At 34.1% G+C, this 16,913-nt stretch overlaps 1 protein-coding gene across 6 annotated transcripts in view; it reads left to right on the plus strand.

The window, feature by feature from the left end:
• Nucleotides 1–16,665, plus strand: part of Galnt13 (polypeptide N-acetylgalactosaminyltransferase 13) — a 560,713-nt gene extending 544,048 nt beyond the window's left edge. For 5 of the 6 annotated variants that reach the window (XM_085681127.2, XM_085681123.2, XM_085681120.2 and 2 more), the window contains 2 exons: nucleotides 6,520–6,719; nucleotides 10,230–10,363. In XM_085681127.2, coding sequence (XP_085537253.1) covers nucleotides 6,520–6,708 — 189 coding nt within the window. In that variant the 3' untranslated portion in view covers nucleotides 6,709–6,719; nucleotides 10,230–10,363. Of the gene's footprint in view, nucleotides 1–6,519; nucleotides 6,720–10,229 lie in introns of all 6 variants that reach the window. The other variant, XM_048426223.3, reaches the window with a different exon arrangement.
• Nucleotides 16,666–16,913: the final 248 nt, after the last annotated feature.

Below are 16,913 nucleotides of genomic sequence, written 5' to 3' on the forward strand. Positions count from 1 at the left end.
TCAGTAAAATATAGTGCATGTTTATTAAGAAAGAAAGATTACTTATTTTCGAAGATAAAGCTGTGTTTATTTCTGTATAATGTCCCAATGTTCAAAATTTTCTGAAGATCTTGGCTAAACAGTAGCTTCTATGGTCACAAGTAACATTCCTCCACTTTGATAATATTCCTAATAATTGCAATTATATCTTTTTTTACTATAATTAACATTTATATTGAATACTAAGTAATATTTTTTTTAAAAAAGCATAGTTTTACAACGAGACAGACATTTTGTATATTTCTTCTCATAATTTTACTCTTCTGTAATATTTTACAGAACTAAATTTTGAGATGTATTAGACTTTGGAGTACTCCTAAGATTCTTACAATATGCCATCCATTTTAAGAATTTTTATTGTAAACAAGTAAACTCCCATCAGAACATTTGTCATCATTTCATTCCTTCTTATGTTTATGCATTAGAAGATAAATTTTGGAGTTCTACTTACATAATGACAGTTCTGCCGTCATCAATGAGACATGGTTCGGCAGGTAAAGATGCTTAATGTACAAGACTGGAGACTGGAGCTCAGACACTGGAACTGAGAAAGTTGGAGAGAGAACTGGCTCCACAAAGTTGTCCTCAGACCTTTTCTCTCTCTCTCTCTCTCTCTCTCTCTCTCTCTCTCTCTCTCTCTCTCTCTCACACACACACACACACACACACACACACACACAAAATAGTAAATAACAATTATAAAATAAATATGTATGTATGTGAATGTGGAGACAGCATATGAGAATGAAAGAATAGCTCATTATTGTCCTCTGACCGGTAAAAATTATTTTTGAAATTTGATTATGTTTTGTGGTAACAAAAAAGAGTATAATGTATTTATGAAAGTGAAATACTTTTTGATGACTTCCTTTACTTCTAAGTGTTACATTTAGGAACCTTTCTTTCCATAGCATATTCTGATAGTGATAGTGATTTGAGAGACAGCAAACTCTCCTGGAACTTGTTAGAAGTCCAGAATCTGAGGTATGAGGTTTTAACACATGAAATCTAAGTTTCCGGTTTTTGCTTTCTTTTGTTTATTTATTCCCTGGTCTTTAATATGCATATTACAATTTGATCTAGTTTCTAAGCAGTGATAAAGTGCTTCTGTATTTTTTTTTTTGATTGTATGTGTATGCCTGTTTGCCTGAATGCAGTCTGTGTATCCGTGCACCTGGAGGCCAGAAGAGAGTTACGTATCTCCCGGGACAGATAGCTGTGAGCTGCTATGTGGGTGCTGGGACTTGAGTCCCACTGAAAGAGCAACCACCAGTCTTAACTGCTGAGCCATCTCTTCAAGCCTTCTTTTTATAGACTGTTGCAAACAAATGCAAACTTAGGAAAGGACACACACACACACACACACACAAAAGGAAATAAAAAAGGACTTCAGGGAACCCAGTGGCAGTGTGGCAGCGGGAGAAATAAAAAGGATGGGAGATGCCAAGGTGTGAAGAAGTCCCTGTTCTGTGGCTCTGTTCTCTTATTCCAACACTGGAAGGGGTTAAAGAGGAATGGAGCTGCTTGCTCCCTCATTATTTCAGTTCTTTGTCATTTGCTAGCAAGGGTAAAATTTCCCTTCTTTGAGAAATCCCTGAGGTGATGCGGTTTTGAGTCAGAATAAAACACGGTGGAGTTCACAAAATTACAGAGCTGAAACAGACCTTAAACTTCTCTCCTTTGAGCTTTGTCGGGACAGACCTGAATCACAAAGATTACCCTGCTAGGAGCAGAGCTAGGGTTTAGGTCCTAATAAAGTTTTCAAAGAAAGCTAGTTACTAGTCCAATTGTGAATCTCACAGTGTGAAGTGTTGAAATATTCCATCGCCTTGTCTGCTACGCTCCTTTCAGTCTGTGAAAAGAAAGAGTCATCGATAGGAACATGTAGAATCTTCAGAACAGGCAGAACACCGCATGCCTCTAAGCATGGAGTCTCTCTTGCTGGTTTGGTTTGTTATCTGCTTGGGTGAACAAAGGGAACAAAGGAGAGAAAGCTAATGGGTGGCTGTGATTTCTCTGTTTGCTTTAGACGTTCTTACAAAACAATAATTGTCAGTCTCTATGTTCTTAATAAAGCTGTGTCAATGGTGCATCAAGGTATCTGAAACTAAAGCCAGACGTTTCCTCTGATACTAATTTGCCTACTGAGGTCATTGAAATACCACAAATAAATAGATGCTTTCAGTGATGGGGATCCAATAAACAGGGCAGACAGTGGGACCCTGTTACAAACAAGCAAATGCTAACTAACAGTCCCTTGCAGTATCAGATTGTAACCCCATATGAATGTCTCCTATCCTTGATGATAAGAAAGTACATCTGCAATAAATATTATCTGTTTAAAATGCTAAATAGCCATACGACTACTCTATCACAATAATGGCTTAGAACTTTAGGTAAATGTCTTCATAAGATAATTAATATAAAAGTTCTGTTCTTATTGAATGGAACTAAATATGGATTGGTGAAAAATGCTTATCTCTGGCTAAAGGATTGCAGTATCTTGCGGTATGATTGAGCATCCTTCGTGTAAATATCTAAAAGTGGTATTGCTGGTCTGGAGGTAGGTTATTTCCTAATTTTCTGAGAAATCATGTGCTCAGTTATGTTTATAGTAACCTTTGTAAAAATCAGAAACTGGAAACAATGTAAATATCCCTTGGCCGAAGATAAAGATAAAGAACAAGTGGTATATTTACACAATGGAGTACTACACAACAGAAGAAAATAATGACATCTTGAAATTTGCAGGCAAATGGATGGATCTAGAAAACATCATGTTGAGTGAGGTAACCCAGACCCAAAAAGACAAATATAATGTTACTCACTCAAAAGTAGCGTTTAGACATAAAGCAAAGAAAAACAAACCTACAATTTCACAACCCCAGAGAGCCTAGACAACAAAGAAGACTGTAAGACAGACATACATGGATGTAATCTACATGAGAAGTAGAAAAAGACAAGATCTCCCGAGTAAATTAGGAGTGTGGGGATCATGAGTGAGCATAGAAGGGGAAAGGGAAAGGGAGGACCGCAGAGAAAAATATATAGCTCAATAAAAACAAAACAAAACGAAAAACAGTTGCAGTACCTTCTGACTCTCCTAAGTAGCTTTGTAAAATATATTTTAATTAAAATATAATTACACCACTTGTCCCTTCCCTCTCTCCAACCACTTCCATGCTTCCCCCTCCAAATTTTATCACCTTCTCTCTTTCAAATTGGCAATTAATTATTATATTTACATAATAGAGATACAGTGCACACATACAGAAATACAACTTTCTGAGCACACAAACGTCAGTGTTTCTTAAACAACACAGCATAAATATTATTTGCACTCTGTTATGGCTGGCATCTCTAGTTTGATTTGATGAGATCATAAGTGCTTTTATAAGCAACACAGGATACATTTGATATAGAACACTAATAGTATTATTCTGATGTTTTAGAATATCTCTTTCCAGCAAGTTCAAACAAAAAGAAAGCAACAAATTTCACAACACTAGATAACTTTGTATTTTTTATTAAAGTTCATGTTTCATCCATTTTATTTTACTTGGGTTTGTTTTTATAATCTCAACATCACACGCATGTTTCAATCTATTCCAAATTAACATTTTTCTGCAGTATGAGTACTTAATCCTATTTTTTTAACATCTAGGCAGCTACATACAGGGATACAATCTAATTTTAGATCAGAGCACTTGTGCTTAACAAACACAAATCCACAAAAATCGGGGGGAGGACAGAGCAAAACATGATGCTAAAAATAAATGTTACTTTTCACATAACGGGCAAATTGACTGAGGAAACACTTGTTTTACATATTATCCAAGGGAAACGATTGCATTGAACTTACTGAAAATACAGAAGCTTTTTATCAAATCATTCTTAACCGACCTCTTTTATTTGCCCTTATCAGAAAGCAGGTAAATGGGAATATAATTTCAAGGTAAGTGGCCTATAATTACTAATCTCCCACATTCCCGTGTAGTAGAATTTCTAATAAATGATGGCTCAGTTTACCATTTGAAGGTCATATCCATTAGACTAGCATTACCTTTTGATGTTCCCAATGACCCACAGCTTTGCTTTCTTGCTAAAATCAGCTAATAGAAATGTCAGTAGATTAGTGTTGCATTTCTATCCTTTCCTGACTGTTTACACTTGATTTTTAGAATACTTGAATTCTTCTGGATTTGTAGTTTGCATTCTTAAAGCACCACACTAAATGTTTTTAAAAGAAACATTTTAAGATTAAGATTTAGAGTATTATATAGTATTTGACCAAGAGGTTTTGAAATCTCTGACTTCTTCCTTATTTATTTATTTTAGAGACAGGGTTTCTGTGTAGCTTTGGAGCCTGTCCTGGAACTCGCTCTGTAAACCAGTCTGGCCTCGAATTCACAGAGATCCACCAGCCTCTGCCTCCCAAGTGCTGGCATTAAAGGTGTGTGCCACCACCGCCCAGTTTAATCTATGACTTCTTATTAAGTCATAGTCTTATTAAGTTTTACGATAATCGAAGGTCAGTCTTTTTATCTTTCTAGGTAATAATGTGAACTTTTTGTTCTTATTTTATACGTTTAGTATGCTGACTGAGATAGCTGTAGTCATTTCTGAAATCAACTATGCAGCCAGCTGTATGTCTTCATCAAAATATCATGTTTTTAATACAAGTGTTATGCTTTAATTTTATCACCAAAATTATTTTCCTAGCCTGGTCCCATTTGGATGTAAGTAGGACCTGTGTAGTTTGTATTGCAGATTTGTAAGTAGCTTTTCAGATGTAAATATGTCATTACAGAAATCACAGACTTGTCTTATGTATCTTTAGATAATGTGATTCACATTCTATACCTAGCAGCGAAACACAATGCCCTACGTTTTTTAACAGAATGACTAAGTGATGCTCTGTTATACTCAAAAGATAATGCCAGCTTTAGACTCACATAACTCTGCTTAGTCATCAGCATTTTAAATAATCCCATTGAAAAAGATATCTCTCAGTAAGCTACATGGGAGCCTGCAAGTGATATTTCTCCAAAAAGTGATTTGCTGTGAGAGCCACATAATGAAGTATTCATTGCAAAATTGACAAAGGCATGCATGAGACACTCAAAGAATTAATAAAAGTATTTAGAAAGGATTCCCACAATATAAATGAAAGGAGGATATTAAATTTGATGACTTCATTTTCATAGACAGACATGTGATATATTTAATAATCATTTTCTTTTGTGTCCAGAAGATTTGTAAAAGTAAATGGACCTTGCTTTGTTTTCAAATAAAGAACACTAAATGACATGTGGTTTTGAAAGTAAAGACTATGGAGATGGGCTTGAGTGTTTAAATTTTTTCTTGACTTATAGCTTTGTAAAAGTACATCTTAATTCATCTTTTTCCTATTAATGATGCTTAAAATTTATAATTTCTAACAAGAGAACTTTGTGCATTAAAATGACATTTTCTAGGTATAATTTCTAACAATAAGAAAAATTGATTAGCAGTAGATGATGTTGCCTAATTTAAACAGTGTAGATACATCTATATTTAGTCAAGAAAACTAGTCAAGTTGTGTCATGGGCAGCATCATTTTACAGGTAAGATATGATGCTTTCTATCATGTTTTCTAACTGTGTAATCACTAGATATAGTTTCTCTGTAGCAGATAAACCCTGAAAAGGTAAATCCAGTGATTGCATCCATTATGCTGTCCACAAATTGGAGTTTACTTCAATAGAATTTATTTTCTTAATTGGCTTAACTAAATTCGTTAATCAATATAATTTAGTATATCTCTGGGCTGGTCCTGGAGTGGACGATTTGTTTAATATATCTACATGTATCTTGAACTTATACTTGGGAATAAGAAATAGTCAGATAAGATTAATGATTACATTCATAAGGGATTTTTGTCTTTTCTTGCTCTTTTCTTCATGTATTCTACCGTGCACACTAATGAGCATGTCATTGCATGTGTGGATTCCTTAGGTCCATAGAGCCCAGCTTAGGCCCATGAAAACGTAAAACAAAATCATCTCAAGCATCTTGAGGATACTCAGGTTAGTATCCTCTCAGGCTGGAGGCAAGCACATGAGGACACTAACATAAGAGAATTCTCTGTGTTAATTATTTTGAATAACCACTCTCAGAACAACTCACTTGGCACAAAAATGTATTTATTGTATGATTATAAGGACAAAATCTATCAAAAGTAACTTTTGCCTGAAATGTTCTATCATCTGAAGGCAAATTCCTCCTTAATAATCTGTCTTAACTCCATTTTTTTTCTACTGAGTAAAACTGATATTAAAGCCGTCTGAAAGGGTGCCACTCACTGCCTCATGGATGCAATTATTGTGACATGTGTCTCCCATCCTTTTCCAGGCGAAATTGTATGTTGTCTGCCATGATTGATTTATTACTGCCTTTGTACTTCTTTTGTCATTATTCATTATTTTCTTTGTCAAACAGACCCACTCTTTTGTTCACATAATCATGCAGTCCTGCCTCTCAGTAAGCAAAGTGGCGGATGGCTCCCAGCATCCTACCACGGAGACCTGTAATGATAGCACTTCGCAAAAATGGCTACTAAGAAATTATACGAGAGAAGAAGTTTTTAGAAATATATTTGGAAATCTTACCGATGATCTTTTTCTTTAATGCTTGTAGAGGTTTGTGTTTCAGACTTCTTAAATTTACTTTAGTTATCAAAATATGAAATTTTATTAAGACATTCTATGGCATTATTTTTTTGTCTTTTACTTATTAGCTGCTCGTTAATTTGGAGACTGTATATTTGAAGTAATAATTAGTTTTCATGAACAAAAATGTATTTCCAGTTTTTATTTCAAATATGCATATGTGTGTGTGTATACGTCTGTGAATATAATGGGTTAGATACATTGTGAAATATTTATTCTGTTTAAGTCTCACACTAACCACATCTGTATGAAAATGAATTGTATGTAAAAGGTGAAAAGGTGACTAAATGTAACATAGGTTAAAAACGAATTATTTTGGAACTTTGAAATTATTTAGTTTCGTTATGTTTTATTCAGATGGCTCAACTGTGTGTGTATGTGTGTGTGTGTGTGTGTGTGTGTGTGTGAGAGAGAGAGAGAGAGAGAGAGAGAGAGAGAGAGAGAGAGTGTACCACATCTTCAGATAGTTTGTAAATTATCTTTGCTTTCTTCTCAGACTCTAATTAAATTCTTTATTAAGTTACCCTGTACAGCTCATGGAAAATGCATATCTACACGTGTCTTTTGTGGTTAGACAGGTGATACAGTTAAAAATCAAAGCTCTTCAAAGGCATGCATTTTATTTATCATTTTCATAAATGGTGACATTTTCTCATTAAATAGTTAAGTGGATTTTATTCAGTTCAAGTCAATAAACATCTGTGAAATATTTTTGTAAGTGTTACAAATAAAAGCATATTTTGAATTCTTGGATTTAAGGGACTTTTTTAAAAAAGCAATAAAAAAAAAGATTTCTCTTTCTCTTTGTTCAACCACTGTCTGTGGGAATCCATGGGAGGTTCTAGAGGTTTTCTGGTTCCAATAAACCAGCTAAAGCTGTTGATGTATAATTGAACTTCACTGCTTGTGGCATTGCTAAAAACAGAAGCAAGGAGACAAGAGGGCAGAACAGGTATTGATTGAATTGGAGTGTATTTGAATCATGGACAATCCAAACAAGAGATGGAAAAGTTTGAGCAGCCAAACCGTTTGGATGAAGAATTGCCAGAAGGCAATTTACATAAAATATTTGAGTTTGTCTTTTGGGGGGGGCAGGGCCGGGTTTGAGACTGGGTTTCTCTGTGTAGCCCTCGCTGTCCTGGAGCTTACCCCGTAGACCAGGCTGGCCTTGAACTCAGAGATCTGCCTGCCTCTACCTCCCGAGTCTACCACTGAAAGCTAGGACAATAGCATCTCAGCAGGGAAGCCTGTGGCAGTTCCCTCATGACTTCCTGCAGCTTCTGGAAACTAGCTAGCTTTCCCAAAGGTCACATTCTACACAAGGTGTCCAGATCTCCACCTGGCAGAGGAGGAAATCAACCATGCTCAAAGTAGATGGTAGCTCTGGTAAAATCTCCATAAACTCAGTGCATAGGAACCAACTTAAAAGTTTCTGCTCTTAGAGAAGCCCACAGTTTGATTGCTGACAGACACACACGTGGACATTTACAGGCATTTTTTTTTCAAAAAACGATGATCCGAAATGCCTAAAAACGTGTTTTTAGCCATGATGCCTAAAAACACAGTTAGTAGTTTTACTCTTTCATGGTTTCTAAGGACTTAGAGTTCTATGATCAAAGTTCAAATGCTTGAGCAGAAGGGGAAAGAGGTGTGTGAACATTTGTTAAATGTAACTTAGAGTTTTCTAATGAAGAATCAGAGTCTTCAGAATAATGATAGTGGCTTCCCGGTGCCCAACCTAGTAAAAGAGAGAAATTAATTCACACTCAGGAATGCTTGAGCCTGAAATATTTGGCTTTCTAGTGTTCTACATTAGGAAGGGTTTTTTGGTTGTTCATTTGTTACATTTGAGAAGTGGGTTTTAACTATTAACAAGTTTTTTTAAGGAGAATAAACATTGATTAGAAAGAACAATACTAACTAGAATGTTCTGTACTGACATTATTTGTGGCATTAAAACATATTCTATGTAATTTTAAAAACTCTTTATTCCAATTTGACATACAGTAATTGACCAAATCATTCAAATACTGTGATAAATGATTATACTACAATAAAGTAATGACAGTACATTGTATAATTCATTGTGTGGTAACCTACTCAATAAATAAAAAATTGTTTTTAAAGGGAAACTATTAGAACACAATGGGAAATGCTTTTCTGAAGGAGAATGTACACATAAATTGACTCAAATCTGATATAGAGATGATTTTCTTTGTTGCTGTTGATCTTACCTACAACTTTTTTAAAGGAAAATATTGATTTTGTTTAATTTTGTATCTAATTTTAAAACTGGCTAATCTTTGAATTTCCTGTCATTGTAAGAATAAACCAGTCATCTTCTTGCTATCTTAGACAATTTCTTTTTAATTCATTTATTTCTTTTTTTTGCTAAAAATGACTTGAGACTCTGTATTAAAAAATGACAACAGAGGCTTCAATCTTGACATTACCTTCATTTTTAAACACCTAGCCTTTTAATTCCTGCTTGTGGTCAGAGAGACATCTCTCCCAGCAGCCTGTCCTCTGTTCTGCCTTTTTTCACAACAGCGAAACACAGGACAAGTTACAGATGTTTCTCTGTGTCGATCACACATACCCCCAACATATTATCAAGTGTAAGAAAACATTATAAAAAGAAAACTTTCCCAACTTTTAGCTTTGGTAATTTACAAAACAGTGTTAACGATACAATTTTCAAGAACAACTTGCCAATTACCTCACACGCGTAAGAGCACTTTAGGATGAAGATCTTTTTCTGTGTTTCTGGACATGGTCCATGGAATTAGCAAAATGATAAGTAATTGATAACTTGAAAGCATATAGTCTGTGAAGTTCCAAAAAGTGAATTTGATTATAATTGGAAAGAAAAGCTGCATAATGACTGAACACAGTACAATTACTAGAACTGTGAAGATAATAAGGTATATCATTATCCCCTGTTTCAATTTGATGCTGATAAATTTACTTAAATATGATAAGCATCCCACAAAGGTAGATTGATTATTTCTGGGTACACTAATTATTGGTCTATAGTTAGTGTCTAAGATATCATAGATTAGAAGTTTTTAATATGATTATCTCTGGCTATTTTGTTCATTTGGTTACCAGTTGTGTTGTTGACTTCTGCATTGATCAAATTATTGCTGACTAGAAAACCAAGCTTCTTCGTAATTATTAATATATGTCACCTTCAATTGAACTTCAAAGTCATTAATAAACTTTTGGCAAAGATGTCTTAATTTCCAGCAATCTATAATAAATGTCAGTCAATTCCTTTAACCACCCTCAAATGATGGTGTATTTGACAAAGCAATCATTTTATGATCAAAGTTATATATGTAATTTAGAGACATCTGTCCACTGTTCCTTTTAAAAACATGTCATATTACTGCATATTGAAATGATATAGAGTGTTTTTGAAGAGAACATTTATTCTAGTTGCTAGTAAGTTACTGAGTGTTGCTTCCCTTTTTGCAGAGACTCACTTTGAGACATGTCAACAGTAACCAATGTCTTGATGAACCTTCTGAAGAAGACAAGATGGTGCCCACAATGCAGGACTGCAGTGGCAGCAGATCTCAACAATGGTTGCTGAGGAACATGACCTTGGGGGCATGAAGACCGTTTCTCCCAAGATGTGAACATCTCTACACTTTTGTTTATCCATTGTTTTGATTTGGTGAAATTATTAACTTTGCTGAATTAAAAGTTTTAAAAAAATACTTTTAGTATTCTAAAACACAGTTGTTTATAATTCATTTTTAGGAATGTTTATTTCCCTACTAAAATTTGTATCTGATTGAAGAAGCACATAAAATATAAGTAATAGGATACCGTTATTAAACATTTGAACTGTTTGGGGAAAAAATACACTTTGCATTTCCTTTTAAAATGTCTTTTATTAGCCTCTTGTCACAGGGTTACTTGGGGTTGGTGTTTTTTACTTTATGTTGTAATAATGATAAAAGAGATATCATGTAATGCCTTATACTATATCTTAATTATGAAATATTATCATTGCTTTATAAAACTTCTTTTTAAAAAATGCTTCATGGAACCATGGTGAATTTCTATGCTAACAGTTGGAACACTTAAGCATTAAATTCATCACACAAAATGATCAGTACAAGGAAAAAAATTAAGTTTGCTACTGAATTCATAGAATACTAAATTATCATACCAAATAAAGGACTTCGAAATTTATTTTAAATAATAAATTTAAGTCTAATAGTGAAGAGTGTGAATCCAATATTGAGAAAAACAAAAGCATTATAAACTCCAGGAATCGCTGGGGGAGAAGCTTCACCTTCTCATGAGGACAGTCTCGCTCTGAGACTTGATTTCAAGGTCTGAATTCCCAGCTGCCCTTTCGTCTGCATACACAAAGTTGTACCATTTCCCTTCACTCTAGGACTGTAGGTGAAAGGTGACCTTTTAGATTCAATTTCAAACTGTTTTTATCACTTTTAGTTCAGTTGGTGATGTCATTGGCACTTTGTATTTTATTTTAAAAAGTATGGCACTAGAATAATTTATTGCTATAGTGTTAAATCGAACATCAATCATTGGAAAACAAAATTTATGAGAATTCATTAAAGTGATATTAATTAAACTACTAGATATGGTTTGGAATGAAATGTGGCTCAGTCTTATTTAGGGGATATCATGTGTTATTTCAACTTTAAAATTCCTTTGTTCACAATGAACATACTGATGTGAAAAAGATGCAGTGATGGAATGTCAACAAATCTTTATATTTAATATTTAAGTGGCCATCTAGTTGTTGTGTATGTACATTTGATTTGTGTCTCTAGTAGCTAGAGGAATTCTATTGGGCTGAAAATAGAAGAAGATTCTTCAAGAGTAGAAAGTCCGTTCTTTTGACCTTTTGTTTCAAATTATCTAGAAAAAGCATTAATTGGCTAGCTATACCTCCTTTATCTATCCACACCCTCTTATATTTGTCTTTCTCTCCTGTCTATGTCTCTATCTTTCTCTGTTTTTCTACCACCTTGCTCTCTCTCTCTCTCTTTCTCTCTCTCTCTCTCTCTCTCTCTCTCTCTCTCTCTCTCTCTCACACACACACACACACACACATACACATACACATACACATACACAAAAAAAACCTTTAGAATTAAAATAAATTTTTCTCAAGACCTTTATTTTCCTAGATGCCTTCCCTTCCACTTTGATTCCATAATGTTTGAATTGTGAGAAAAATCCAACTTGGAATGCTTCAGGTTTGCTGCTTAAAGCTCAGGCATCCTTTACTCCAAGAACTTCAAGAAGTTCCTAGATTTACCAACATTTTAGACAAAATATTTAATATCAGAGCTTTTATTCATGGGATAGACATTATTATACCATATCTAACAGGAGCCCATGGCTCTCAAAAGACAGTCGATGTTAACCTGTTCATGACCACTCACGTCACCTGAAGCCTAGGAGCATGTCCATTTGCAGTCTCCAATCTTTTCTCCTATGTTTTCTTCTTGTCCTGACTCAAATAAACATGAAATACCCTCATATACTATTTTTCTAAAAATTAGGAAGTGTAAATCTCGAGTTCATTATATAATGTCTTCTACTTATGGCAGTCGGAATACGTATTGCAGAGAGAGTGGTCAATGACATTTTGAAAGACTATAATCACTTAAGGGAGCTAAACTTGAAGCCTCTCAGCCACATTTTATGTAAATGAAAATTTGTTATGGTCACATTGTAATACACAAGAAACCCTCTCACAGGCTCATCAGGTGACTTGGATATATGCTGCATAGTGTCTGAAAAGAAAAAAAAAGAGAGTGGAGAGAAAAAATTATATAGAACATCGAAACTAGAAAGATTTAAGTTTTTCAAAAATATTTGCCTTCAGTACAATAAATTAAAGCCTTGATTGGAATCACAGTCACACACACATACACACACACACACACACACACACACACTGATCCGGGCAAGTAGATTTTTTAATTGCTTCAGTCTATACATTCCTCTGGGTTTTTCTCATAAGGACAAACGCAGTTTCACCTTCTAGGATACTCAAATCAAAACTAAAGAGTTGAGAATTGAGGGATCTTTCACACTGTTGGCAAAGTGCTCAGGTCCAGTATGAGGACCTGAGTCTGATTCCAAGCACCTATATTTAAAAAAGCAAGTAACCACTAGATGTGCTGGCATGTGTTTTCAATCCCAACACTGGGTAGGTGAAGACCAGTGAATTCCTTGAGTTTCCTGGTCATCCAGCTTAGCTTAATTGGCAAACTCTAGGTCAAATGAGAGATTGTGTCCTTAAAATCAAGTGATGATGCCTATGATTGGCTTCTGACCTCCACATGTGCATTCACATCATGTTTGTGTGAGCGTGCACACACATGATACACGTATAAAATAAGCAAAGTCACTTTTGACCTTTCTTTCTCTTTCAGACTTTTCAATCCTGTCCTACCTGCATGGAACTGCCTGCAGTCAAAATTAACTAGAACTTGGCGCAAACCAAAATTTGAACTTGTTTAAGATATGTTTAGAAATCCACACTTTTTTTGATAACTGATTACATTGTGGTCAAGTGTTGATTTTGTAGATGACAACATCGTGTTGCAATGTTAAAAGCTTGGGCAAATTGAGTCTAACCATCTGGAAATTGAAGTTAACTTAATTATTTTTTTTGGTATATAACCAGAAGCCATTAATTTGTTGCCACATCTACTGTATGTTACTATTTCTGACCTTCTAAATCCCTTCATATAATCCTGCATTTTCCCCAAATCTTACCCAATGCTACATTTGTTTTCTTAATTACAACAGGCACACAGATACTGTTAAAAAGGAATTTTTTCATTTCCCTGAACATAACCTTCTTGTTAATTTTCAACTCATCTCATAGTCTTCAAATCATGTCTCTATGTGCATTCCACAAAACATATATGCACAAACTCTCTGCACATGGATATGTGCATAACAGCATTTACACGTGTGTACATGCAAATGCATTGATATCTCTGTTTCTTTTGTTTCACTTTGTTTTTTGAGACAGGTATTCTCTGTAGTTTTGAAGCCTGTTCTGGAATTAGCTTTTGTATACCAGACTGGTTTCAAACTCTCAGAGAGTTCTCTGCCTCCTGAGTCCTAGAATTAACAGTGTGAGCCACCAGTGCCTGGCGACATTTCTGTTTTCTAATCTCTTACCATCTTTTATTGCATTACTCTGTTCTGGATACCAAGCATATTTCTGCTTTATGGTTGGTTCTATCTGTCCCATACATGTCATTCTTTTTATTTTTTTAGGTTTCTTTTCAAACATTACCTATTCGGTATAACTAACATTCTTGTCTAGTCTGCAATTTCTTGCTCCTATCCCTCTGACCAAAAATAAAACTACTCTTTTATTTACATCAATTTCTGCCAGGCTCAAACACCCACTTGGGAATACAATTACACTTATTTACATCTTTTGACTTCAGTGCCAGGTCCACATTTTTGTAAGGTACGCACTCTATCGCCAAACTACAAACCCAGGCATTTAAGTCTTTTATAAACCAAGGTTTATATTAGTTTTGCCCACTGACTATATTTAGCTTCTTTTGTTATCTCTTGGCATACACTAATTATACTTCTTAAACTAACGAGATTAAGAGTGTGTTGAAGTTGTTAAGAAGCGTTGTATCGTAAGATTTCATATTTAAAACTGTAGTGTCCAGCAATGTCTTTACAGAAAATTTTTAGAGCTTTGTTTCCAAATGTAAATTTTTTTTAAAATCCTTCATATTAAAGGACTATATGTTGTCATCTCTGTTAAAATCACCTGCCTTATGGAAATGAAATATATCATTTTATTAAAATGCTGCTTTAAGATATGAGTTGCTTCACTTAACTGAACAAAATATAGTTTCAGCTTTTTGGGTGTGTTAGGTTGATCACAGAAGGGCTAAGATTTTGAGTCTTAGAAAGGAGATAATACATTCTTTCAAAATCATATTTATTTTTATGTTTTGACAATGACTATATAAAGTTTATTTTCAATGTAAAAATCTATTAACAAAAGATATTATAGAAACCTTAAAGCATTAAAGATGTTATACCATTAATTTCTGTGTTTATAGATGAGAAAACTGAGCCATGGACATACAGTGTAATTTGCCCAAAGATCATAGAGTTATAAACTAAGCTGCCAAGACTCCTAAAACTACTGCCAAAATATATAAATGCACAATAATGGAAAAAATAACCTTCACCAAAATCTCTTTTATTAGTAACTTGATTCTTACTGTTTTTTATTATTTCATAAAATTTGTCCAATAAAATAAGACCACAGACAATAGAAATAGACCTGCATCACAGTGATTATTTTCCCTGAAAATATAATGTTTACAGAAGAGTAGAACATCCTAGCACCAGTAAACAAATGGTTCGAGGAAAGCAGCATCAAGTTTTTCAGTAGTAACTGGTAGAACTCTGTTTCATCTGTTTTCTTGTAATTCTCTTGAAGATAAAGTGAGGCTGACCTACAGACTCTTAAACCATCCATTCCTGTGAACACTGAATGAGTTCTGTGTTTACAGCTTTGCAGAATACAGAGAAACAAGAAAACATTTCTAGGCCTCCCAAGATCGCTTTGTTATAAGCATAATATGTAAATTTGATTTCTCCTTAGTGCTTAGAAACAGCCCAATAAATAATAAGGAAAACAAAGGAGGGAGAAGAAGGGAAAATAAACTGCTATAATAAAATAGCATAACTGATTTTAATAATTTTTTTAAAAATTAGTGAGAGGTTAAGGATACTTAAGCAAACTTCAGAATATTGACTTGCTCCCATACATATTGCTACTCTATTTGAGAAGTGAACAGGCATAGTCATAGGCATTGCACTTGTATCTTATCTAAGAATTCAAGTTTTAGTTTCAAAAGAGGCAAAATTCAATGCATTCTTAAATTGCAAGCATAATGATTTGAATAAATATGAGAAAACAAAGACCTCACCAAATATGAACCTTATCCTTGAGATGTTTTGTTCAACTGAAAACTTAGAACTTCTACTAAATGTCCAGTGTAGTTGGACAGCAGGGATTCAGTGTGTCAATGCAGCTTGTATTTCAAAATTCAGTCACTAGCTCCCATTATGTCAGATAGGGACATTTCTTCTGTATAGCATATGAGTGTCTGGTTTGACTACACCATTTTCAGAGTGTTATCAAATATAAAATACTGTAGACAGCTAAGGTGTTGGATGACTAGCAATTTGTTTAACTAGTTGGTATAGACCTGACCCCAATTTTTGTTTTTTAGTGTTTTCTAAATTTTAAAAGAAATTTTCATTTAATCTATTTTTAAAATCCCCCTGAGAAAGTAGTGATTCAACACAGTCTTCTGTCAATATATTTAAGCTGAGTACCACTCTTTGATAATTGGGTCATCATTATGTACAGTAATGCTTTACTGCCATTGTTATTATGGGAGAATGAATCATTCTGCTATGTCTGGTGAGTTAGAATGAAAAAAAATATTAGATATTGTTTCATCTAAAATGTGTCTGAAACAGATGTTTCAAAACTAAAATTTTTGTCCTGTGTTCAATGGTGAGGTTAAAACTTAAAGACAATGCTGTTTGGGTCCTGGTGTTCCTTCATCTAAAAATAGCACAAGGGAGAAACAGGACCCCGTAACCACAGAACTTTCTTTGAGAAGGGTGGGGACCTTCTGGTTTGAAAATCAGTGTAGTCACAGCTAGAGAACGTAATCTCAAAAATGTTTAGACATGTTCCACACAGTCTTTAACATTTATAAAAGAGGATTGTGCATAAAGATTTAAACATTTTAAATGTTGTGAGCATTACTAAATGGTATAATTGTTCTTTTGCTGTAAATTTAAATATTTATACATTTTTGTAGAATTAAAGTATGCCAATTTAGTTTTCCTTTGGTATATGTTGTCTTTTTTCAAAATAAATTTTGCTAGTACTTCAAACAGATAATTTTAGTATTCCATAATTATGTTCTATTTTATAGAATAAAGGAGTAATTATCTAAAACCATTTCTCAACAGCAAGAAAATCTTGTAAACCCAGTAAAATCTTATACCCAAAATATGTAAAACAGAAACATTGCAATATGATTGAAATATATATTAGCTCATTAATTTTTATTATGAGATGAATGG

Source organism: Myodes glareolus, chromosome 21 (genome assembly GCF_982192425.1).
Source record: "Myodes glareolus chromosome 21, mMyoGla1.1, whole genome shotgun sequence".
NCBI classification, from domain to species: Eukaryota; Metazoa; Chordata; class Mammalia; order Rodentia; family Cricetidae; genus Myodes; species Myodes glareolus.